Source organism: Aegilops tauschii, chromosome 4 (genome assembly GCF_002575655.3).
Source record: "Aegilops tauschii subsp. strangulata cultivar AL8/78 chromosome 4, Aet v6.0, whole genome shotgun sequence".
NCBI classification, from domain to species: Eukaryota; Viridiplantae; Streptophyta; class Magnoliopsida; order Poales; family Poaceae; genus Aegilops; species Aegilops tauschii.
The window spans coordinates 77,869,581-77,893,542 of record NC_053038.3 but is presented as its reverse complement, the minus strand read 5'-3'; the positions used below and the strand labels follow the sequence as shown (position 1 = coordinate 77,893,542).

Genomic DNA, 23,962 nt, shown 5'->3' with positions numbered 1-23,962 from the left:
GAAGTTTTCCCCCAAGTCAAAACAGTAAACATGATATATGCCACACGCTACCCTAAAAGGGAACGCAAGCACACACTAAGGGACGTCTATGCGATAGAGCCAGTCGCCCGAAAATTTAATCCTTGGTCATCATTCCCGATCACCTTTGATCGTCGGGATCACCCGACTAGTATCCGTCATGGCGGTTCAGTCGCACTAGTCATCGACCCAATCGTTGACGGATTTCACCTGACGCGCGTCCTTATGGACGGCGGTAGCAGTCTCAACCTGCTTTATCAGGATACAGTGCGAAAAAGGGCATCAATCCATCACGGATCAAGCCCACAAAGACTATCTTCAAAGGAGTCATACCAGGTGTCGAGGCCCGCTGTACGGGCTCAATCACGCTAGAAGTTGTCTTCGGGTCTCCGGACAACTTCCGAAGTGAGGAGTTAATCTTCGACATCGTCCCCTTTCGCAGCGGCTATCACACACTGCTGGGACGAACCACAATCGCTCGATTCAATGCGGTACCTCACTATGCTTATCTTAAGCTCAAGATGCCCGGTCCACGCGGCGTCATCACGGTCAACAGAAATACGGAACGCTCTCTCCATACAGAAGAGCACACAGCTGCCTTAGCAGCAGAAGTACAGAGCGGCCTTCTGCTACCTCTTGAGCACTGCGTTGGTTTTCCCTTGAAGAGGAAAGGGTGATGCAGTAAAGTAGCGTAAGTATTTCCCTCAGTTTTTGAGAACCAAGGTATCAATCCAGTAGGAGGCCACGCACGAGTCCCTCGCACCTACACAAACAAATAAATCCTCGCAACCAACGCAATAAAGGGGTTGTCAATCCCTTCACGGTCACTTACGAGAGTGAGATCTGATAGATATGATAAGATAATATTTTTGGTATTTTTATGGTAAAGATGCAAAGTAAAATAAAAGGCAATAAAAATAGCTAAGTGTTGGAAGATTAATATGATGGAAAATAGACCCGGGGGCCATAGGTTGCACTAGTGGCTTCTCTCAAGAGCATAAATATTACGGTGGGTGAACAAATTACTGTTGAGCAATTGATAGAATTGAGCATCGTTATGAGAATATCTAGGTATGATCATGTATATAGGCATCACGTCCGAGACAAGTAGACCGACTCCTGCCTGCATCTACTACTATTACTCCACACATCGACCGCTATCCAGCATGCATCTAGAGTATTAAGTTCATAAGAACAGAGTAACGCTTTAAGCAAGATGACATGATGTAGAGGGATAAACTCATGCAATATGATACAACCCCATCTTGTTATCCTCGATGGCAACAATACAATACGTGCCTTGCTGCCCCTACTATCACTGGGAAAGGACACCGCAAGATTGAACCCAAAGCTAAGCACTTCTCCCATTGCAAGAAAGATCAATCTAGTAGGACAAACCAAACTAATAATTCGAAGAGACTTGCAAAGATAACCAATCATACATAAAAGAATTCAGAGAAGATTCAAATATTGTTCATAGATAAACTTGATCATAAACCCACAATTCATCGGTCTCAACAAACACACCGCAAAAGAAGATTACATCGAATAGATCTCCACAAGAGAGGGGGAGAACATTGTATTGAGATCCAAAAAGAGAGAAGAAGCCATCTAGCTAATAACTATGGACCCGAAGGTCTGAGGTAAACTACTCACAAATCATCGGAGAGGCTATGGTGTTGATGTAGAAGCCCTCCGTGTTCGATGCCCCCTCCGGCGGAGCTCCGGAAAAGGCCCCAAGATGGGATCTCACGGGTACAAAAGGTTGCGGCGGTGGAATTAGGTTTTTGGCTCCGTATTTGGTAGTTTGGGGGTACGTAGGTATATATAGGAGGAAGAAGTACGTCGGTGGAGCAACGTGGGGCCCACGAGGGTGGAGGGCGGCCCCCTACCTCGTGCCCTCCTGGTTGATGTCTTGACGTAGGGTCCAAGTCCTCTGGATCACCTTTGTTCCAAAAATCACGTTCCCGAAGGTTTCATTCCATTTGGACTCCGTTTGATATTCTTTTTCTGCAAGATACTGAAATAGGCAAAAAAACAGCAATTCTGGGCTGGGCCTCCGGTTAATAGGTTAGTCCCAAAAATAATATAAAAGTGTGTAATAAAGCCCAATAACATCCAAAACAGAATATAATATAGCATGGAACAATCAAAAATTATAGATACGTTGGAGACGTATCAAGCATCCCCAAGCTTAATTCCTGCTCGTCCTCGAGTAGGTAAATGATAAAAACAGAATGTTTGATGTGGAATGCTACTTGGCATAATTTTCAATGTAATTCTCTTAATTGTGGTATGAATATTCAGATCCAAAATATTCAAGACAAAAGTTTAATATTGACATAAGAATAATAATACTTCAAGCATACTAACTAAGCAATCATGTCTTCTCAAAATAACATGGTCAAAGAAAGTTATCCCTACAAAATCATATAGTCTGGCTATGCTCTATCTTCACCACACAAAATATTTAAATCATGCACAACCCCGATGACAAGCCAAGCAATTGTTTCATACTTTTGATGTTCTCAAACTTTTTCAATCTTCACGCAATACATGAGCATGAGCCATGGATATAGCACTATAGGTGGAATAGAATGGTGGTTGTGGAGAAGACAAAAAAGGGGGAAGATAGTCTCACATCAACTAGGAATATCAACGGGCTATGGAGATGCCCATTAATAGATATCAATGTGAGTGAGTAGGGATTGCCATGCAAGGGATGCACTAGAGCTATAAGTGTATGAAAGCTCAACAAAAGAAACTAAGTGGGTGTGCATCCAACTCGCTTGCTCACGAAGACCTAGGGCATTTTGAGGAAGCCCATCATTGGAATATACAAGCCAAGTTCTATAATGAAAAATTTCCCACTAGTATATGAAAGTGACAGCATAGGAGACTCTCTATCATGAAGATCATGGTGCTACTTTGAAGCACAAGTGTGGTAAAAGGATAGTAACATTGTCCCTTCTCTCTTTTTCCCTCATCATTTTTTTGGGCCTTCTCTTTTTTATGGCCTTTCTCCCTTTTTTATTTAGTCTGGAGTCTCATCCCGACTTGTGGGGGAATCATAGTCTCCATCATCCTTTCCTCACTTGGGACAATGCTCTAAAAATGATGATCATCACACCTTTTATTTACTTACAACTCAACAATTACAACTCAATACTTAGAACAAAATATGACTCTATGTGAATGCCTCCGGCGGTGTACCGGGATATGCAATGAATCAAGAGTGACATGTATGAAAGAATTATGAATGGTGGCTTTGCCACAAATACAATGTCAACTACATGATCATGCAAAGCAATATGACAATAATGGAGCGTGTCATAATAAACGGAACGGTGGTAAGTTGCATGGCAATATATCTCGGAATGGCTATGGAAATGCCATGATAGGTAGGTATGGTGGCTTTTTTGAGGAAGGTATATGGTGGGTGTATGATACCGGCGAAAAGTGTGCGGTATTAGAGAGGCTAGCAATGGTGGAAGGGAGAGAGTGCGTATAATCCATGGACTCAACATTAGTCATAAATAACTCATATATTTATTGCAAAAATCTACAAGTTATCAAAGCAAAGTATTACGTGCATGCTCCTAGGAGATAGATTGGTAGGAAAAGACCATCGCTCGTCCCCGATCGCCACTCATAAGGAAGACAATCAATAAATAAATCATGCTCCGACTTCATCACATAACGGTTCACCATACGTGCATGCTACGGGAATCACAAACTTTAACACAAGTATTCCTCAAATCCACAACTAATCAACTAGCATGACTCTAATATCACCATCTTTATATCTCAAAACAATTATCAAGCATCAAACTTCTCATAATATTCAACACACTCATAAGATAATTTTTACTAATCTTGGATGCCTATTACTTTAGGACTACCTTCTCAATTTAAGCAAATTACCATGCTGTTTTGTAGGACTCTCAAAATAATATAAGTGAAGCATTAGAGAACAATAGTTTCTATAAAACAAATCCACCACCGTGCTCTAAAAGATATAAGTGAAGCACTAGAGCAAAAAATATATAGCTCAAAAGATATAAGTGAAGCACATAGAGTATTCTAATAAATTCCGAACAATGTGTGTCTCTCTCAAAAGGTGTGTACAGCAAGGATGATTGTGGCAAACTAAAAAATAAAGACTCAAATAATACAAGACGCTCCAAGCAAAACACATATCATGTGGTGAATAAAAATATAGCTCCAAGTAAAGTTACCGATGGAAGTAGACGAAAGAGGGGATGCCTTCCGGGGCATCCCCAAGCTTTGGCTTTTAGGTGTCCTTAGATTATCTTGGGGTGCCATGGGCATCCCCAAGCTTAGGCTCTTGTCACTCCTTGTTCCATAATCCATCAAATCTTTTACCCAAAACTTGAAAACTTCACAACACAAAACTTGGCAGAAAATCTCGTGAGCTCCGTTAGCGAAAGAAAACAAAACACCACTTCAAGGTACTGTAATTAACTCATTCTTTATTTATATTGGTGTTAAACCTACTGTATTCCAACTTCTCTATGGTTTATAAACTATTTTACTAGCCATAGATGCATTAAAATAAGCAAACAACACACGAAAAACAGAATCTGTCAAAAACAGAACAGTCTGTAGTAATCTGTAACTAACGCAAACTTCTGGAACTCTAAAAATTCAGCCAAAATAGGACGACCTAAACAATCTGTTTATTGATCTTCTTAAATTGGAATCAACATCATATCGCGTTCTGATAATTTTTAACAATTTTTTTCGTGAACAGAAAGTTTCTGGAATTTTCAGCAAGATCAAATAACTATCATCCAAGAAGATCCTATAGGTTAAACTTGGCACAAACACTAATTAAAACACAAAAAAATCTAACCAGAGGCTAGATCAAATATTTATTCCTAACCAGAAGCAAAAAGCAAAAAATACTAAATATAAAATTGGGTTGCCTCCCAACAAGCGCTATCGTTTAACGCCCCTAGCTAGGCATACAAGCAAGGATAGATCTAGGTATTGCCATCTTTGGTAGGCAATCCATAAGTAGCTCTCATAATAGATTCATAAGGTAATTTTATTTTCTATCTAGGGAAGTGTTCCATGCCTTTCCTTAATGGAAATTGGAATCTAATATTCCCTTCCTTCATCTCAATAATTGCACCAATCGTTCTAAGGAAAGGTCTACCATGAATAATAGGACATGAAGGATTGCAATCTATATCAAGAACAATAAAATCTACGGGCACATAATTCCTATTTGCAACAATAAGAACATCATTAATTCTTCCCATAGGTTTCTTAATAGTGGAATCCGCAAGGTGCAAGTTTAAAGAGCAATCATCAAATTCATGGAATCCTAGCAAATCACACAAAGTTTTTGGAATCGTCGAAACACTAGCACCCAAATCACACAAAGCATAACATTCATGATCTTTGATTTTAATTTTAATAGTAGGTTCCCACTCATCATAAAGTTTTCTAGGGATAGAAACTTCCAACTCAAGTTTTTCTTCATAAGATTGCATTAAAGCATCAACGATATGTTTGGTAAAAGCTTTATTTTGGCCATAAGCATGTGGAGAATTTAGCACAGATTGCAACAAGGAAATACAATCTATCAAAGAGAAATTATCATAATTAAATTCCTTGAAATCCAAAATAGTGGGTTCATTGATATCTAAAGTTTTAACTTCTTCTATCTCACTTTTATCAATTTTAGCATCAAGATCTAAAAACTCCGAATTTTTTGAACGCCTTCTAGGTAAAGGTGGATCATATTCAGTCCCATCATTATCAAGATTCATATTGCAAAACAAAGAATTAATAGGGGACACATCAATAACTTTTAGATCTTCATCTTTATTTTCAAAAATTTCCGGTTTAGCGGCCATCTTATTAACTAAGGTGCCCTGCTTATCCGAAACTTCAGCTATTAATTTTTCGAGATGAGCAATCTGAGATTTCAAACCATAAAATTCTTTAGACATATCATCGAGCTCTTTATTCATATAACCCATAAAGCTTTTTTGTTCCTTAAGCTCGTTCCTAAATAAATTATTATGCTCAAATTGTAAAGTCATGAAACTCCTGACGTTGCCTTCGATCTCTTCTAACCTTTTAAGGTGAAGATCACCAAATCTAGGTAGAGCCATCGTGACAAACAAGCAATCCAACACACGAGCAAACAAGAAGCGGGCGAAAAAGAGGTGAATGGAAAAGAGAGGGCGAATAAAACGGCAAGAGTGAAGTGGGGGAGAGGAAAACGAGAGGCAAATGGCAAATAATTTAATGCGGGAGATAAGGGTTTGTGATGGGTACTTGGTATGTTGACTTTTGCGTAGACTCCCCGGCAACGGTGCCAGAAATGGCTCATTGTCTGGAGTCCAAATCTTGACTTGACTTTGTGTAAGCCTCCCCAGCAACGGTGCCAGAAATGGCTCGTTGACGGGAGATTAAATCTTGACTTGACTTCGCGTAAGCCTCCCCGGCAACGGTGCCAGAAATCCTTCTTGCTACCTCTTGAGCACTGTGTTGGTTTTCCCTTGAAGAGGAAAGCGTGATGCAGTAAAGTAGCGTAAGTATTTCCCTCAGTTTTTGAGAACCAAGGTATCAATCCAGTAGGAGGCCACGCACGAGTCCCTCGCACCTACACAAACAAATAAATCCTCGCAACCAACACAATAAAGGGGTTGTCAATCCCTTCACGGTCACTTACGAGAGTGAGATCTGATAGATATGATAAGATAATATTTTTAGTATTTTTATGGTAAAGATGCAAAGTAAAATAAAAGGCAATAAAAATAGCTAAGTGTTGGAAGATTAATATGACGGAAAATAGACCCGGGGGCCATAGGTTTCACTACTGGCTTCTCTCAAGAGCATAAATATTACGGTGGGTGAACAAATTACTGTTGAGCAATTGATAGAATTGAGCATAGTTATGAGAATATCTAGGTATGATCATGTATATAGGCATCACGTCCGAGACAAGTAGACCGACTCCTGCCTGCATCTACTACTATTACTCCACACATCGACCGCTATCCAGCATGCATCTAGAGTATTAAGTTCATAAGAACAGAGTAACGCTTTAAGCAAGATGACATGATGTAGAGGGATAAACTCATGCAATATGATATAAACCCCATCTTGTTATCCTTGATGGCAACAATACAATACGTGCCTTGCTGCCCCTACTGTCACTGGGAAAGGACACCACAAGATTGAACCCAAAGCTAAGCACTTCTCCCATTGCAAGAAAGATCAATCTAGTAGGCCAAACCAAACTGATAATTCGAAGAGACTTGCAAAGATAACCAATCATACATAAAAGAATTCAGAGAAGATTCAAATATTGTTCATAGATAAACTTGATCATAAACCCACAATTCATCGGTTTCAACAAACACATCGCAAAAGAAGATTACATCGAATAGATCTCCACAAGAGAGGGGGAGAACATTGTATTGAGATCCAAAAAGAGAGAATAAGCCATCTAGCTAATAACTATGGACTCGAAGGTCTGAGGTAAACTACTCACACATCATCGGAGAGGCTATGGTGTTGATGTAGAAGCCCTCCGTGATCGATGCCCACTTCGGCGGAGCTCCGGAAAAGGCCCCAAGATGGGATCTCACGGGTACAGAAGGTTGCGGCGGTGGAATTAGGTTTTTGGCTCCGTATCTGGTAGTTTGGGGGTACGTAGGTATATATAGGAGGAAGAAGTACGTCGGTGGAGCAACGTGGGGCCCACGAGGGTGGAGGGCGCGCGCCCCTACCTCGTGCCCTCCTGGTTGATGTCTTGACGTAGGGTCCAAGTCCTCTGGATCACGTTTGTTCCAAAAATCACGGTCCCGAAGGTTTCATTCCGTTTGGACTCCGTTTGATATTCTTTTTCAGCAAGATACTGAAATAGGCAAAAAGCAACAATTCTGGGTTGGGCCTCCGGTTAATAGGTTAGTCCCAAAAATAATATAAAAGTGTATAATAAAGCCCAATAACATCCAAAACGGAATATAATATATCATGTAACAATAAAAAATTATAGATACGTTGGAGACGTATCACCTTCTCAAGCAGAACCCCAATTCGGCTGCCGAGCCCACGGACACCATTAAGAGGGTCCGAACTACTCTGTAGAAGGATAGCTCGGCTCATCAGGAGCTCGACTAGCAATCCGGCCTCTGTCTCAGTCCCGATCAGGCGGCGGCATTCGCGCCGCGCGTACATAACTACGCACTTGAAATTCCATGGGCATCGACGGAGGCACAGCTAGCTTGTGACCCACAGTGCGGCTCAACCGGCACCGGATACACACATGCTTTCACTTTTACTTTTTCCTTTCAGGTCTCAATCCCGCAGACCCCATCCAATGGCCTGATCATGGATCCTCTCAAGACGGCAAGAATAAGAGCGGTCAGTTGACCCTGCTGGATGGTATTATACAAGCTCGGCACGGGAGAGCCGCAGATATATGGGGGGCTTCTCTAGGTGGTCTCGTTAAACGATCAATCTACTAGTTTTTTAGGACCCATACGCAGCTCTCTCTTGGTAAAGGCATAGTAAATAGCCTTTCTGCTTATTGCACCACTTGTACGAACGCGCTTTAACGCACCAATGAAATTATAATAGAAACAATTTGCGGCCTAAATTTCCACGGCTTTAGCTTACCACTGGTTCTTTCTTTCTTTTTGCCTTTTTCCTCCCTGGTAATTCTATCAGATAACACCCGTACATTCGGTGTGTTCCACCTTGCCAGGGGCTTCATAGCACCCCACAACATGGCAACAAAAGTCCGACACTTTTATAGTATAGTTCGGCACCCCGAATTTAGCATTATATGCATTGGCTCCGAATCATGTCTTTGGTCAATAGTTGGGTTGCCCGGCTCCTGTGCTTGCTACCTTACGTTCCGCTATATTGGCTATGGTAGTAAAGGGAGAACTGATGTGATTGTGCCCTGGTTTATCCAAAGGAGCACCTTAGTAGAGAAAGCCGAAAACTGACTGTCATGATACGGCGAGAGCCGGTCAGCTGTTCGGAGGTTGCAAATCGTTGGAGATTTTTTCCGCATTACGCGAAGGATCGGTACTTCCCGATCATACGCTCATAGCACTCTGGTTCGGATACCAGGCGTTGTGCCCATGTTTTATTATAAAACTCCTATGGCTAAGTGAGGGCGTTAAAGCCGCATAGTCTGATTGCCTGGTTCGTTGCGCTAAACAACTCCTTCAAGGACCATATAATTGGATCAAGATTGTTTAGATTCCATCCCGAACACCTCCGTACTACCTACGTGGGGGCAGAAGCCGACGACTGGGCAACCATCAGATTTCATACAACACGGCCACACAGGAGGAAAAAATTAAAACATAACAAGCATTATATTGCAAACCGACTTTGTTTCATCATACAAGGCAAAGACAACACGAATATATTCATTCAAAAATAATGTCTTGCCCAAACTGCGTTGCCACAATGCGAGACCCCTCTAGGACATCCGCAAAATAGCACTCGGGTGTGCGGTACTCCTTGCCCTCTGGCGGCCCCCGGGTCAGCTCGACGGCGTCCATCTTCGCCCACCACATCTTGAACGGGCGAAGGCCATGCACGCACCTTCAATACAGGCCGATTGCTTGACGACGTCCAGCCGAGGACAGGCGTTCACCAACCGCTTCACGAGTCTGAAGTAGTTGTCGGGCATAGCTTCGGCTAGCCATAGCCGGATTATCAAATCCTTCATAGCTAGTTCGGCCACCCTATGCAGCTCCACCAGCTGTTTTAGCTGATCGGTGAAGGGCACGGGATGCTCTGGCGCAAGATACTGTGACCAGAACAATTTCTCCGTGGAGCTCCCCTCTTCGACTCGAAAGAATTCCGTGGCGTCGGACACACTGCGCGGCAAATCTGCGTAGGCTCCTGGAGAACTCCGAATCCGGGTTAGTAAGAAAAACTTCTTCTTCATATACTTGCTTTGCATACTAAATGCCTTACCCGCCGCAATCTTCCTGGCCTCATGGGTCGCTTGGAGGGTGCCCTGGGCCTCATTCCGGGCCGTCTCCATGCTCTGACGAGCCTTGGCAAGTTCAGTCTCTCGAACCGACGCGTCGCGCTCCAAGGTCTCGCACTTCCTCACTGTGTCCTGGAGCTCTTGTTGAACCTCGTTGACCCGGGCCTTGAGCTTCTTACGGGCGGCCTGCTCCTCGACAGCCTTCCCCTCGGCTTCGGCCAGGGCCTCTTTCAGTGCCTCGACCTCGGTCATCGCTTCTATATACATCTTGACACTTCAGTCAATGCATATCATTTTACCTTCTTAATATAAAACGGGTTATCACATACCTTGTTTTTCTTGGAGCTGCCTCCTCACCTGACCGAGCTCCACCTTGGCCTGCTCCAGTCTCTGCTTTAGTCCGGAGACTTCGGCAGTATGTGAGACTGCGGCCAACAGCGACGCATGCGTATTCATTTAAGACAAGTTTAGTTAGTTTCCTCCATCAGGGATTGACCCTCTGCCGGTTTTTCTTTCCGAACACCGGACAGTGTCTCAGGGGCTACTGTCTATATCGGGATTTTCTCCTTTTGCGTCGCTTACCTCAAAACCTGTCAGCAAGCTGCTGCAGGCTTCGGTCAGTCCGCTCTTGGCGGACTGAACCCTTTCAATCACCATGCCCATAAGAACACGATGCTCGTCCACAATGGAAGCGCCTCATAGCATTTCCAGCAGATTATCTGGTGCCCCTGGTTGGACAGGGGTCACCGGTGGAATAGGCATACCCCCTTCTTTCGAAGGAGGCTGCGTGCCGGATCCCGGAGCCGCATCGGTCTCCAGAATCGAGTCCGGTTGAGGGCCGAATTGAATACAGCCCTCATCCCCAGTCTCCATGGGAATTGACTCCCCCTGGTGTTCGGCGACGGGGGCTTCGCCTTCTGGTGCCCCTCCTCGACATGGGAAGGTCCGTTGGGAGAGCACCTCGTCGTCTCCCTTGGCCTTGGGAGAGTATGCGGCCGGCGGTGTCCCACTGGCCATCTCCTTCGTGTCCAACGAACCCTCTGATGAGGATCACTGGGAGCTGTCGTGGGCCGGACTATAACAGCATGATTGACCATGTCAATATGACAAGGAGGAAAGGTTAGATCTATGGGCATGTACGAGTCTTAGCACTTACGATGCGGCCCGAGGCTTAGGGCGGGGGCGTCGCTCCGGACTGCTGTCGACGTCCCATGCGGAGCTGCCCGCAAGCTGACCTTTCCCCTTCTTGGGCTCCTCCGTCTCCAGAATTGTGGGGGCCGCCCTCTTCTTCCTTCCCTCATCAGGAGGAGGGTTGTTCTCCTCCTCCTCATCATCGTCGTCATCTTTGGCGGCGGAGGAGCGGGTCTTGTCTTCGGACATCGCATCCGAAGCGCCCTTGCGACGGGGGCCACTCCGGACCCCTTTGGCCTTCCCCTTGTCCTTCTTCGCCGGCGTCGTATAGGGCGCCGGCACCAGCATCTTCGCTAGATGCGGAATGACTGGTTCTTCAGGCAGCGGAACCGGGCACTGGATCTTCTTCGCCCTTTCCATCCATTCCTGAAGAAGCAATGACAGTAGAAGTTCAGATTTCCTCCTTAAAACAAACAAGTAGAGGACGCGTTAAAAGCTTACCTCGCTGGCGGGGTGGTTAACATCATGCCCACGGTCCGAATCCGTGGCTGGCGGTATCTCATTGCCCTTGAAGAGCAACCTCCAGGCATCTTTGTGAGTGGTCTCGAAGAGCCTCTTCATGGTATGGTGCTTCTTTGGATTGAACTTCCATAGCGGGCGGCTTCGGCTTTGGCATGGGAGAATCTGACGAACTAGCATCACCTGGATTATATCGACAAGATTGACATTCTTGTCCACCATGCTCTGAACGCGCGTCTGCAGCGCTATCAGCTCGTCTGGCGAACACCAGTTCGGGCTCTTCTCGACCCAGGAGGTGAGCCGCATTGGAGCACCGGGGTTGAATTCGGCAGCTGCGGCCCAGTTGGTGCCGCGGGGTTCCGTAATGTAGAACCATTGTTTCTGCCATTCCTTGACAGTCTCCACGAAAGTGCCTTTCGGCCAGGAGACATTGGATAGCTTACTCACCATGGCTCCTCCACAGTCCGCGTGCTGGCCATCCACCACCTTCGGCTTCACGTTGAAGACTTTGAGCCACAGCCCGAAGTGGGGTTGGATGCGGAGGAAGGCCTCACACACGACGATGAACGCCGAGATGTTGAGGAAGGAGATCGGGGATAGATCGTGAAAGTCTATCCCGTAATAGTACATCAGCCCACGGATGAAAGGGTGGAGTGGAAACCCTAGTCCGCGGAAGAAATGAGGGATGAATACCACCCTCTCGTTGGGCTTCGGCGTGGGGACGACTTGTCCCTTAGCCGGCAGACGATGGGCCATTTCCTTCGCCAAGTACCCGGCCGCCCGAAGCTCAGTAATGTCTTTCTCCTTGACGGAGGAGACCATCCACTTGCCTTGTCCTCCGGATCCGGACATGGTTGAGTGCTAGCTTAAGTGGGAAGAAGATGAGAACTTGGGCGCTGGAGCTCAAGGGTGGAAGGGCGGAGGAAGAGAGAAGGCGTGGGAGAAAAGGGGGGAATCCTTATCCCCTTATAAAGGCAGTAAATATCGAACGCCTCCCCACTCGCCCTAAAACTCGCCTATTCCCAAGGGCTGTGTAAACGGCACGGTTGGGTTACCCACGCCGGCATTGATGAAAATCCCGCAATAAAGGGACACGGTCTCTGCTTTGACAAGACGTGCCAATGGAAACCGCATCTCGAAACACGGAATGGCGGACAAAAACGGTTCGATATAGTGACCGAACAGGTGTGATGTCATCTTGCAAAAAGTTGTCGGCAGATGGGACTCGTGGGATATTATATTCCCTCCGTAGTTGTGTGTGGTGCCTGTGTTACAGGTCCGGACACGATCTATACGTCCGAAGACTATTTTGGAGTTCGGAGAGGGGAACCCGCCTTGCAATGCTGAAGACAAATCTACGCGCCGGACTCCTCGTCATTGAAGCCAGGTTCAGGGGCTACTGAGGGAGTCCTGGACTAAGGGGTCCTCGGGCGTCCAGCCTGTTCGCCATGGGCCGGACTGATGGGCTGTAAAGATACGAAGACCAAAGACTGCACCCGTGTCCGGATGGGACTCTCCTTGGCGTGGAAGGCAATCTTGGCGACCGAATATGTAGATTCCTTTCCATTGTAACCGACCATGTGTAACCCTAGATCCTCCCGGTGTCTATATAAACCGGAGGACTTAGTCCGGAGGAGGAGAGACTCATTACCATAGTCATACAGGCTAGACTTCTAGGGTTTAGCCATACGATCTCGTGGTAGATCAACTCTTGTAATACTCATATTCATCAAAATCAATCAAGCAGGAAGTAGGGTATTACCTCCATAGAGAGGGCCCGAACCTGGGTAAACATCGTGTCCCCTGTCTCCTGTTACCATCAACCTTCGACGCACAGTTCGGGACCCCCTACCCGAGATCCGCCGGTTTTGACACCGACACTTGGTGAAAAATGAAGGCTAGCAAAAATATTGAGAAGCGACCAACCAAGAAACGAATAATCTCATAAGGAAGCATTAAGCATAATTAACACTGAATAATGCACCACAAGTAGGATATAATTTCATTGCATGACTATTGACTTTCGTGCATGCATGGGGAATCACAAACCTTAACACCAACATTCTTACTAAAGCATAATTACTCATCAACATAACTCACATATCACATCATCATATCTCAAAACTATTACTAGGAATCAAGTTTATTTTGTCCAATGATCTTCATGAATCTTTTTTTACTTATCCTTCTTGGATATCTATCACTTTGGGACTAATTTTCATGTGTTGCTTTTCATAAGCTCAGACAAATATAAGTGAAGATCATGAGCATAATTTTTTATTTCTCTCAAAATAATTTACGTGAAGCAAGAGAGAATTTCTTCAAAAAAATTACTAACTCTCAAATAAATCTAAGTGAAGCAAGAGAGCATTTCTTCAAAAATACTAAGCACACCGTGCTCAAAAAGATATAAGTGAAGTACTAGAGCAAGTCCTAGCTCATAAAAGATTTAAGTGAAGCACAGAGAGCAATTCTAACAAGTCATGAAATAATTTTGGCTCTCTCAAATAGGTGTGTCCAGCAAGGATTGATGACTTAAAACACAAAATAAAGCAAGCAAAGACTCATATCATACAAGACGCTCCAAGCAAAACACATGTCATGTGACGAATAAAAATATAGCTTCGAGTAAAATACCGATAGTTGTTAGAAGAAAGAGGGGATGCCACTCGGGGGCATCCCCAAGCTTAGTTGGTTGCTCATTCTTGGGTAATAGCTTGGGATGTCGGGGCATCCCCAAGCTTAGGCTCTTCTATCCTTCTTTCATCCATCGTAAGATAACCCAAAACTTGAAAACTTCAATCACACAAAACTCAACAAAACCTTCGTGAGATTCGTTAGTATAAGAAAGTAAACCAGTACTATAAGTGTTGTATCAAACCAATTCATATTTTGTTTTTGTATTATATCTACTGTATTCCAACTTCTCTATGGCAAAAAATCATCAAAGAAAACCATAGAGCCATCAAAATAAGCACACAACACAAAGAAAACAGAATCTGTCAAAACAGAACAGTCTGTAGCAATCTGACTTTTGCGAATACTTCTGGAACTCCAAAAATTCTACAAAATTAGGAAGACCAGGTTAATTTGTATATTAATCTTATTCAAAAAGAATCAGGGCAAAATCACTTTTCTGTGATTTATGAAAATTATTTTTGTGAGCGCAAAGTTTCTGTCTTTTTCAGCAAGATCAAACAACTATCACCCAAGAAGATCCTAAAGGCTTTACTTGGCACAAACACTAATTGAAACCCAAAAAACACAATCATAACAGTAGCATAATTGTGCTAACACTCAAGAACAAAAAGCAAAAAAGCAAAAATAAAATTTATTCATTGGGTTGCCTCCCAACAAGCGCTATAGTTTTACGCCCTTAGCTAGGCATAAAGCAAGGATCTAAGTTTTGTCATCCGAAGTTTTGGCAAATTTTGTAAGGGTTTTCTCAAACCCGGGAGGCTCTTTACGCTTCCCTAAATTCTCCGGAAAAGAAACCATCTTAAGATCCAAAATATCCAATCGCTTGTTGCAAAGAGTAATCAAAGTATTCATGCGATTGATACTAGCAGTGAGGTGCTTGAGGGGTTCATTATATTTCTGTATTTCAACCATATGTTTATGCAAATCACCAAGTTTATCCAACATTTGAACTCCCTCAGGGGTAAAGGAAAACCCCTTCTTTTGAGGAGGAATTCCCAAAATTCCTTCCAAAATTTCATAGGCAGTGTTTGCATCAAGTTCAATAAAATTTCCTTTAGCGGCAAAATCCAGAAGTTGTCTATGATGCAAAGCTAATCCTATGTAAAAATTACGAAGCAGAACCTTAGCATCCCCCTTTAGATTGGAAACACGATACGATTCCATAAGCCTATACCAGGCATCTTTCAAATTTTCTCCTTGTCTTTGTTTGAAGTAAAGAACTTCAAAATGGTGACAAAGGAGGAGTAGGGACGCTAGCCATCAAGACTATAATCAAGAGAACGGCGAACGGGGAAAGAGGCGAATAAAACGGCAAATTTTTGTGAAGTGGGGGACAGGAAAATGAGAGGCAAATGGAAAATAATGTAAATAGCGAGGAGGTGAGATTTGTGATTAGGAACCTGGTATATGTTGAAGATCCTCCCTGGCAACGGCGCCAGAAATTCCTTTTGATGTTGCTTGAAGCTACGTCGGTATTTCCCAAAGAGGAAGGGATGATGCAGCACGGCAGCGGTAGGTATTTCCCTCAGATATGAAACCAAGGTTCACGAACCAGTAGGAGAACCAAGAAACACAATGTAAAGAGCCCCTGCACACAAATAACAACACCTCGCAACCCACGTGTTAAAGGGGTTGTCAATCCCTTCTGGGGTACGGCGCCTCAAGACAAGCAAAGGACGTGAGGTAAATTTGTAGTAGATTGACAGATCGAACGCCAAATAAAATAAAGTGCAGCAAAGTATTTTTGTATTTTTGGTTTAATAGATCTGAATAAAAAGTGCAAATAAAATAGATCGCAAAGCAAATATATGAGAAAGAAGACCCGGGGGACGTAGGTTTCACTAGTGGCTTCTCTCGAGAAAGATAGCAAACGGTGGGTAAACAAATTACTGTTGGGCAATTGATAGAACCTCAAATAATTATGACGATATCCAGGCAATGATCATTACATAGGCATCACGTCCAAGATTAGTAGACCGACTCCTGCCTGCATCTACTAATATTACTCCACGTATCGACCGCTATCCAGCATGCATCTAGTGTATTAAGTTCATGGAAAAACGGAGTAATGCAATAAGAATGATGGCATGATGTAGACAAGATCTATCTATGTAGAGATAGACCCCATCGTTTCATCCTTAGTAGCAACGATACATACGTGTTGTTTCCCTTTCTGTCACTGAAATCAAGCACTGTAAGATCGAACCCACTACCGGGCACCTCTTCCCATTGCAAGATAAATAGATCAAGTTGGCCAAACAAAACCCAAATATCGGAGAAGAAATACGAGGCTATAAGAGATCATGGATATAAGATATCAAAGAAACTCAAATAACTTTCATGGATATAAAAATATATGACTGATCATAAACTCAAAGTTCATCAGATCCCAACAAACACACCGCAAAAAGAGTTATATCATATGGATCTCCAAGAGACCATTGTGTTGAGAATTCAGCGAGAGAGAGAAAGTCATATAGCTACTAACTACGGACCCGAAGGTCTACAAAGAACTGCTCACGCATCATCGGAGAGGCACCAATGGAGGTGGTGAACCCCATCCGAGATAGTGTCTAGATTGGATCTGGTGGTTCTGGACTCTACGGCGGCTGGATGAATATTTCGTCGATGCTCCGAGGGTTTCTGGAATATTGGAGTATTTATAGAGCAAAGAGGCGGTCCGGGGGGCACCCAAGGTGGGCACAACCCACCAGGGCGTGCCTGGGCCTCCTGGCGCGCCCTGGTGGGTTGTCCCCTCCTCGGGACTCCCCCTAGGTGCAACCAGGGCCCAATAGCTTCCTTCTGGTGCATAAAAAATCTCCGTGAAGTTTCGTGGCATTTGGACTCCGTTTGATATTGATTTCCTGCGATGTAAAAAACATGGAAAAAACAGCAACTAGCACTTGGCACTATGTCAATAGGTTAGTACCAAAAAATGATATAAAGTGACTATAAAATGATTATAAAACATCCCAGATTGATAATAAAATAGCATGGAACAATCAAAAATTATAAATACGTTGGAGACGTATCACCCGCCGCCGGCGCCGCTGCTCCCTGCCGCTTCTCCCTGCCGCTATGTGCTGCTCGCGGCCGCTGCTGATCGTGGCCGAGCTCGGGTCCTCGATGGCGAGCTCGTCGGCTCTGGAGCTGACAAAGGGACATGTGTGCGTCAGCCGACGTTGCTCTGGGCCGGAGCTCGAGGAGCTTCTGTATGCGGCGGAGCTGTAGCCGTGGCTTCGGCGGGGCAGCAGCGGCGGCGGGCTGGAGCTCCTCTGCACAGCGGCGACCAGTGAACGAGTTGGTGCTCATCTGCCGGCAGGCGAGCGAGTGAGCGAGTAGCAGGGCGCACGAGCGAGTTGCAGGGCGGCGGGCGAGCGAGCTACAGGGCGCGTCGGTCGTGGCTGGATCGTCGCATCGGAGCACCAGTGAGGAGGAGGGCACTTGTGAGGAGCTCGTCCGCGTCGGGGCGCCGGAGCACTAGCTCGTCAGAGCACCGCGTTGGCAACTGCCCGTGGTGGCTCTCTGGGTCCTGGAGGCTGGCGAGGGCGGCGGCAACAAGATCCAAGGCACGCAGCGTATCGGCGGCGTGCGCGCGTGCGGCTGGAGGTCGGCGAGGGCAGCGGCAGTAGAGGGCCCAGGGCTGTCTCAGGGGGAGACAGAAAAGGTAGAGAGAGGGATATAAGAGGAAGAAGGGAGGGCTTCCATGTTGGCCCCACTTGTAAGCTAACGGTCAAACAAACAGTCAACAGATTGTTTGGTTAGGAGCGGGCCCGGCCTGTCATAAACCGGATCAATTCTAATCAACATGGTCATTTGGGTTTTTTGGAACAGCCAACCAATTTTGTGGTAGCTTTTTGAAACATTAAGAAAAGTGATAGTTTTTTGTAGACCTAGCCCGTAATGTGGTAGTTTTTTGCTACTCCCTTCTTCCATCTATATAGGGCCTAATGTGTTTATTAGGCTAACTTTGACCATATATTAGAGCAATAAAATATAACATGCAACTTACACAAAGCATACCGTCAAATTCATATGTGAAAGGGGCTTTCAATGATATAGTTTTCACATTAAACATCTCACGTACTACTAATCTTGTCAATAGTCAAAGACGGTCTTAAAAAATGCATTAGGCCGTGTATAGATGAAAGGAGGGAGTATATACTCTATTGATGTCGAGGAGGACAGTGACAACTGTAGCCTATCCATTTCCCGGATCGAGCGCATCATCGAGGGTCCTCCCTGGCCCTTCAGGCGGTTCCCGGGTGGCCTCCTCGTATTCGACCAATACCTGGTTGAATCTCGCGGCGCCCTGCTGCTGGTCCGCGGGACAATCTATGGCAACACACCTGCGGGCAGCCACACCAGGTTCTAGATCAGGGCAGTACGGTTTGAATTCGAGGTGTGTGAGGCAGACTTTCAGTCGTCGCAGTGGGTTGAGAGGAGGAGCGTGGGGGACGACCAGGTGCTGTTTCTTGGGCCGAGATGCTCCAAGTCTGTCTGTGCGTCCCAGTACAATCTGAAGGGGAACTGCATCTTCTTCCTGGATGACGACCGTTGCCAGTGGTACTGGAAGCACGCGCCGAGCGCGCCGAGCTCATATGCGATATTCGACATGAGTGATGAGTCGGTCCGCTTGCCGCTTCCTAGAGGATCGTGCAAGGGCGAGGAGGCGCCGGCGACATGGCATTTCCCTCGGGGCTGATATTAGTCTGTTCCTGACATGCACATCAGTGCTGAATACAAGCAACACAGTGGCTGATGATCGCTGAATCGCTTCGTTGTCAATCAGATATATGTGCTGTGTTCCAAAATGTCATTTCGATTCAGAATGCTGTAGTCTGTAAGTTTGTGAGAGCTTTTACCAAAAATTCTTCATTCTTCCTGAGTAAAAACCCTGTAATTTCTCTTAAGATGTTCAGTTGCGATTGAGAGATTCCATCGGTGGAGTGGGTGGCGTTGAAGATTTCGATGATCTAGAATACTGTAAGCATCACGAATTCATGGCAAAAATGTCACCTTTTGATTCTAAAGACTCATCTCACACAGTTTGCTTGATCTAGAATACATGTCTCCAAATGTTAATTTACTACCAAAAGTGTTCTTATATTATGGGACAGATGGAGTAGAAGTTCTCAAAAATTGAATATTCACAAGATACATGTTTACAATCCCTTTGCTTTTTTTTGTTTCTCAATGTGTATTTTTAATTTAGATTTGAAATTTTTAGTGATTGTAGACATATGTTGGAATTTTTTAAGACTTGCAAATTTGAATTTTGAGATGCGGTATCATGTAAACTTTGATATCAGACGCTGATCATACAGGGACACCATACCACCCAGATGCTCAATAATGCAGATTAACGTCGGCCTTGAGGAAGAAACAACTGAATAAATCAGCATCAAGATGCAAGATGATGAACTGATACAACAACATAATGCAGTGCCTCTGCGGTCTGCAAGCCTATGCGTATTTACAACCGCCTATACCAGGGCTATACTAAGTTACCTAAAACTAGTGGCAAAAAATAAAAATAAAAATCTTGAGCTGCTCCAGCTAATTCATCATGAGAACTAAAACAACGACGCTGTTCTGGCTTCGTCTCTGAGCAAGAGCTTCTTCCACTCCTCCACCCAGCGGGTGTAGCTCGACTGCGGCGCAAGGACGTCGATGGACACCTCCTTGCTCTCCACCAGCTCCCTGGCGTACCGCTCGAACTCCCGCAGCCTCCCAAGCTTCATCGCCAGCATCGCCACGTCGTGCTCGGCCTGGGCGCTTTCAGTCTGATCCCACGCCTCCTCCACCCTCGCCCAGAAGCATGGATCCTGAGTCAGCCCGGCGTACTTGCTCCTCGCTGTCGCTGTGACCGACGTGTCGCCGGTGCTAGTGCCACTGAAGGCGCCCTTCTCCTTCCACCACTTGTCGAACAGCTCATACCTGTGGAGTATGGATGCTCTGTGAGCTCACTGACCAAGCATGAACAATGGTGTTTGCAGCTCGAACATACCTTCTGTCACGACCATGGGTGATGTAGCCGCCTCTTGTCTTGTGGAGGTTGTTGCGGTGATAGTCCGCGATGTCCAGTGGCTCGACGAGGAGCTGGTAGAACCGGGCGGCGTTCACCCACTTGGCCCGGCGATGGAAGTCGTGCGGCAGCTGGCTGTTGTCGAGCATTGTGAGGACACCATCCCAAAACTGGCCCAGCTTGAGGCGATAAATGTTGGCCTTGCCGAACTTCTTTGGTGACCTCTGTTGCTTGAATGCGTCGTAGTACCCCATGTCGGCGTCGAATGATGCCTTGTACCACTCGATCTGTGCCCGGCATGGAGTGATCCGTCCCAGCCGTGTTGAGAGCCCCGCGCAGTTCAGGCTTGGGCTGCGGCCCGCCCGCTTAGACGCCTTCAGCCAGTATCGCGCTGTTGTGGCCTCCGTTGCCTCGCTGCCAATGCCGGAGGCCTCCATCGCTAGGGAGATGCCAGCATCGTAGTTGGAGTTGGACATGGATGCCAACACGTCCATGGCATGCAGGTGCCGCTTGAGGAGCAAGTTCTGTGGCATTTTCAGCACAAGGTCGCCATAGCAAGAGTGTGCGGCCTCCAGGGATGTCGTGTCGCCCCGCGTGTAGCAGGCGGCGAATGTGGCATAGAGCATCTGGACTGCAGCTGTTGAGTTGTCAACGCACGCTGCGCCTTCCGGCGAGCACAGCACGTAGGCCCCGAACGGACGGTAAGGGCTCCCCCCTCGCGATTCTGGGTCCACGAGCTTCTGCTCCATTGCCACTGTGCGGACATGCGCCTGTATCAGTTGACGCAGCCCCTCCTGCTCGGCGTCCACAACACGAGTGGTCATTACACCCGTGTGGTGAGTGTGTCCTGGCCATTGCTGCAGCTGCATACCGATGATGACGTGCACTGGGACAGCGTCTAGGGGGCAGAAGAGGAGCCTCGGGACGACGTCGTGCTGTGAGACGACATTACAGAAGTTGCCGCCCCACCGCTCTCGCAGGATGGCCCTGGACAGGGCCTCGTTGCCGAGCAGTGGGCTCCCGAATGTGACACACAGCACAGGAGACGGACTGCATGACGAGCTTAACGATGAGATGCAAAGGTAGTGCAGCGCCGCAAGAGCGGCGATGGCTCCACCGAGGGAGTGGCCGGTGAACACCACCGCCTTGCCCCGGATCTGATTTAGTAGCATCTGTATTGTCATTAACCCAATTGAATGAGTAAGAAACCATTTTCAGCAGTGAAAAAACATCAAAACACTAAAATACTGAGCTAGAAAAAAAATCTGATGCATAACTGCAAATAGCAAATACTATTTTCAGGAGAAAGATCAAGGAGAATATAAACATCCATATTGATTCATAAATAAGAAACAGGCCACAAATTTTATTTAGAATAGCAAGAAAGATACGAGAATTATAGTACCAGATGAAGACAGGTGAAGATCTTTGAAGCATTACTGAACTTGTCAAGAAACAATTAAGGTCGTATGTCTGCTGACCGAGTAAAATGATCCTACGTAATTATAACCAAATTCAAATAAGTTGTTTACATCTGGACAGCACATGAAGAGTATATGTCATCAAAATCAGCATGTGCTCTGGATGACAGTAAACTATGCACTATTATTCTTCATGGGCGACTGAATTTCCTAAATGCTCTAGATGCAGCGCTCATCCAGAGCACGGAAATTTCCCCCGATTCTAATGGGAATGCAGTTGTTGCATCCACTTCATGTGAAATTACTGCATAATTCCCAGCAAATTCATGCGTTCCAAATAAAGCCGTATGGTATACTTCCATGCTGCTCTCAATCATCCTCATCTGTTGCCCGTGGGTCACACCAAAATTCCTTGCATGCAAGTGACAACAAAATAGCAATAGCATACAGACTTCGTTGGGTGATGCGTAATGCGCCATCTGTGCCGTACTTTTTGTTTGCAGTGACATAAAGTGGACAGGCGCACAGCATCTCAAGCTGGCCGCCATGTTCGATAGAGATTGGATCTTTTCGATGAACTTACAAACTCTATGTCAAAAGGCACCAAATTGATCGTAAAAAAATCACACAGAAAGAAGATATACACTGAACTAGCCTTAGGCAACACAAAATCAATTTCAGACGGCACTACAATAAACAAAGAAGGTTAAGTCAACGGCAATCTCACATGCAACCTTTAGATTTGGTTTTCTTTCTAACAAATGATTTTATTTTTGTTTCATTATTCCACAAGCCACAATGTTATTAAATTTATTGTCCCAGTTAAGCTGTTAAGTTATTATCTGGTGAGATCTCAAATAATTGACACTGTCATAATATAATCGAGTACATTATCTCATCTACTGATGTCCGAAGTCTGAAGTCTTTTAAGTGTGAACACAAGGACATACCAACCAACTAAAGACAGGCGCATCAACATCACCATAACTTGGCCCATAGGACCAGAACGAAAAAATATCAGATCATCACGCTAACAATCATCACAAGGAAAAATGATTAAGCTGATAAATCCAGGAGATAAACACCCGATTAAATGCTGATTGATGAGATATTCGGCTAATTGATTGACTAATTTACCTGGAACTCAGGGGAGCCGCACAGTTTCAAGAAGCACCGCAGAGCCAGCGCCTGCACGGCGACACGCTCCCCGGCGGCGGCTGCGTCCGGCTCGGCGGCCGCCAGCTGCGGGAAGGCCCGCGCCCCGGCCGCGTCGCCGCCGAGGCCGACCGGCGCGAAGACGTCGGCGCCGCTCGCCACCGCCGGGCGCGCAACCGACAGCGCGGCCTGCAGGCCGGAGAAGGCCACGTACACCGTCCCCCCGTCCCCGCCGCCGTCGCCGTGCGCGAACCCGGAGGAGGCGGCGCCCATCGCGGCGGCGGCCGCGCACCGGTCCCAGGCGCGCGCCAGCAGCGGCGAGGAGGCCAGCAGCGCGCCGAGGACATGGCTGGTCTCGAACCTTCAAAGCGCACACGCATTTTCAGCTCCTCTGTACATCTCTCTCCCAAATTCCTCTCCTTTTCTACCACCAAATCATGGCGCGATTGGGGGAAGCTAAAGCAGCCAAGCTTTCGTGCGCGGAGTGCGCCGGGAAGTACTTATATACGCTGAGAGGAGAGAAAAGTTATGGAAGAAAATCGGAGGAACTTACATGGAATTTTCTTCTGCGTCTTCCATGGCAGGCGGGCGAGCTTCCGGGAAATGGGGCGGCGCTTGAGAGAGCGAGAGAAGGGCTGGAGGAGGGTTAGGAGAGGAAGTGGTCAAGTTTACTTTGCGTGGCCTCCGCGCTCTGGTGTGGTGGGGGCAACTGGGCAAGGGAGCTGCAATTTCTATCACCACTCTGGTCAAATATTTCGTCGACTTTGCATTTAAAGGCCCGGAGTTTTTTTTCCTAGTCCTCTCGTAGGGAAAATGCAATGTTTTAATAAAGAAATGGTGGATAACTTGCACCTGAATAGATAACTTGCTTCCAATAGTTTATTATAGAAAAGTAATATGGTCTTGAAACAGGATTTCGCCCCGCTTTATATATAAAGCATCAACCGAAGAAGTACACGGCCGAACGATACAAGATGATGAGGT

The 23,962-nt window shown here is 45.9% G+C and overlaps 1 protein-coding gene across 1 annotated transcript; it reads right to left on the bottom strand.

Moving 5' to 3' along the window:
• Positions 1-19,748: 19,748 nt before the first annotated feature.
• Positions 19,749-23,716, bottom strand: LOC109735128 (lipase-like PAD4). Its single transcript, XM_020294334.4, has 4 exons — positions 23,532-23,716; positions 22,961-23,339; positions 20,385-21,574; positions 19,749-20,314 (listed from the first exon to the last, which is right to left on the bottom strand). The coding sequence occupies exons 1-4, from the start codon at positions 23,555-23,557 to the stop codon at positions 19,951-19,953; spliced, it is 1,959 nt and encodes a 652-aa protein (XP_020149923.1). The 5' UTR covers positions 23,558-23,716; the 3' UTR covers positions 19,749-19,950.
• Between the last annotated feature and the right edge of the window lie 246 nt (positions 23,717-23,962).

Coding starts and splice junctions, on each gene's coding strand:
- LOC109735128 (XM_020294334.4), bottom strand. CDS start 23,557: ATGGAAGACGCAGAAGAAAATTCCAT. Junction 23,340..23,531: donor GACGCAGAAGAAAATTCCAT/GTAAGTTCCTCC, acceptor TGCGCTTTGAAG/GTTCGAGACCAGCCATGTCC. Junction 20,315..20,384: donor ACCCATGGTCGTGACAGAAG/GTATGTTCGAGC, acceptor CATACTCCACAG/GTATGAGCTGTTCGACAAGT.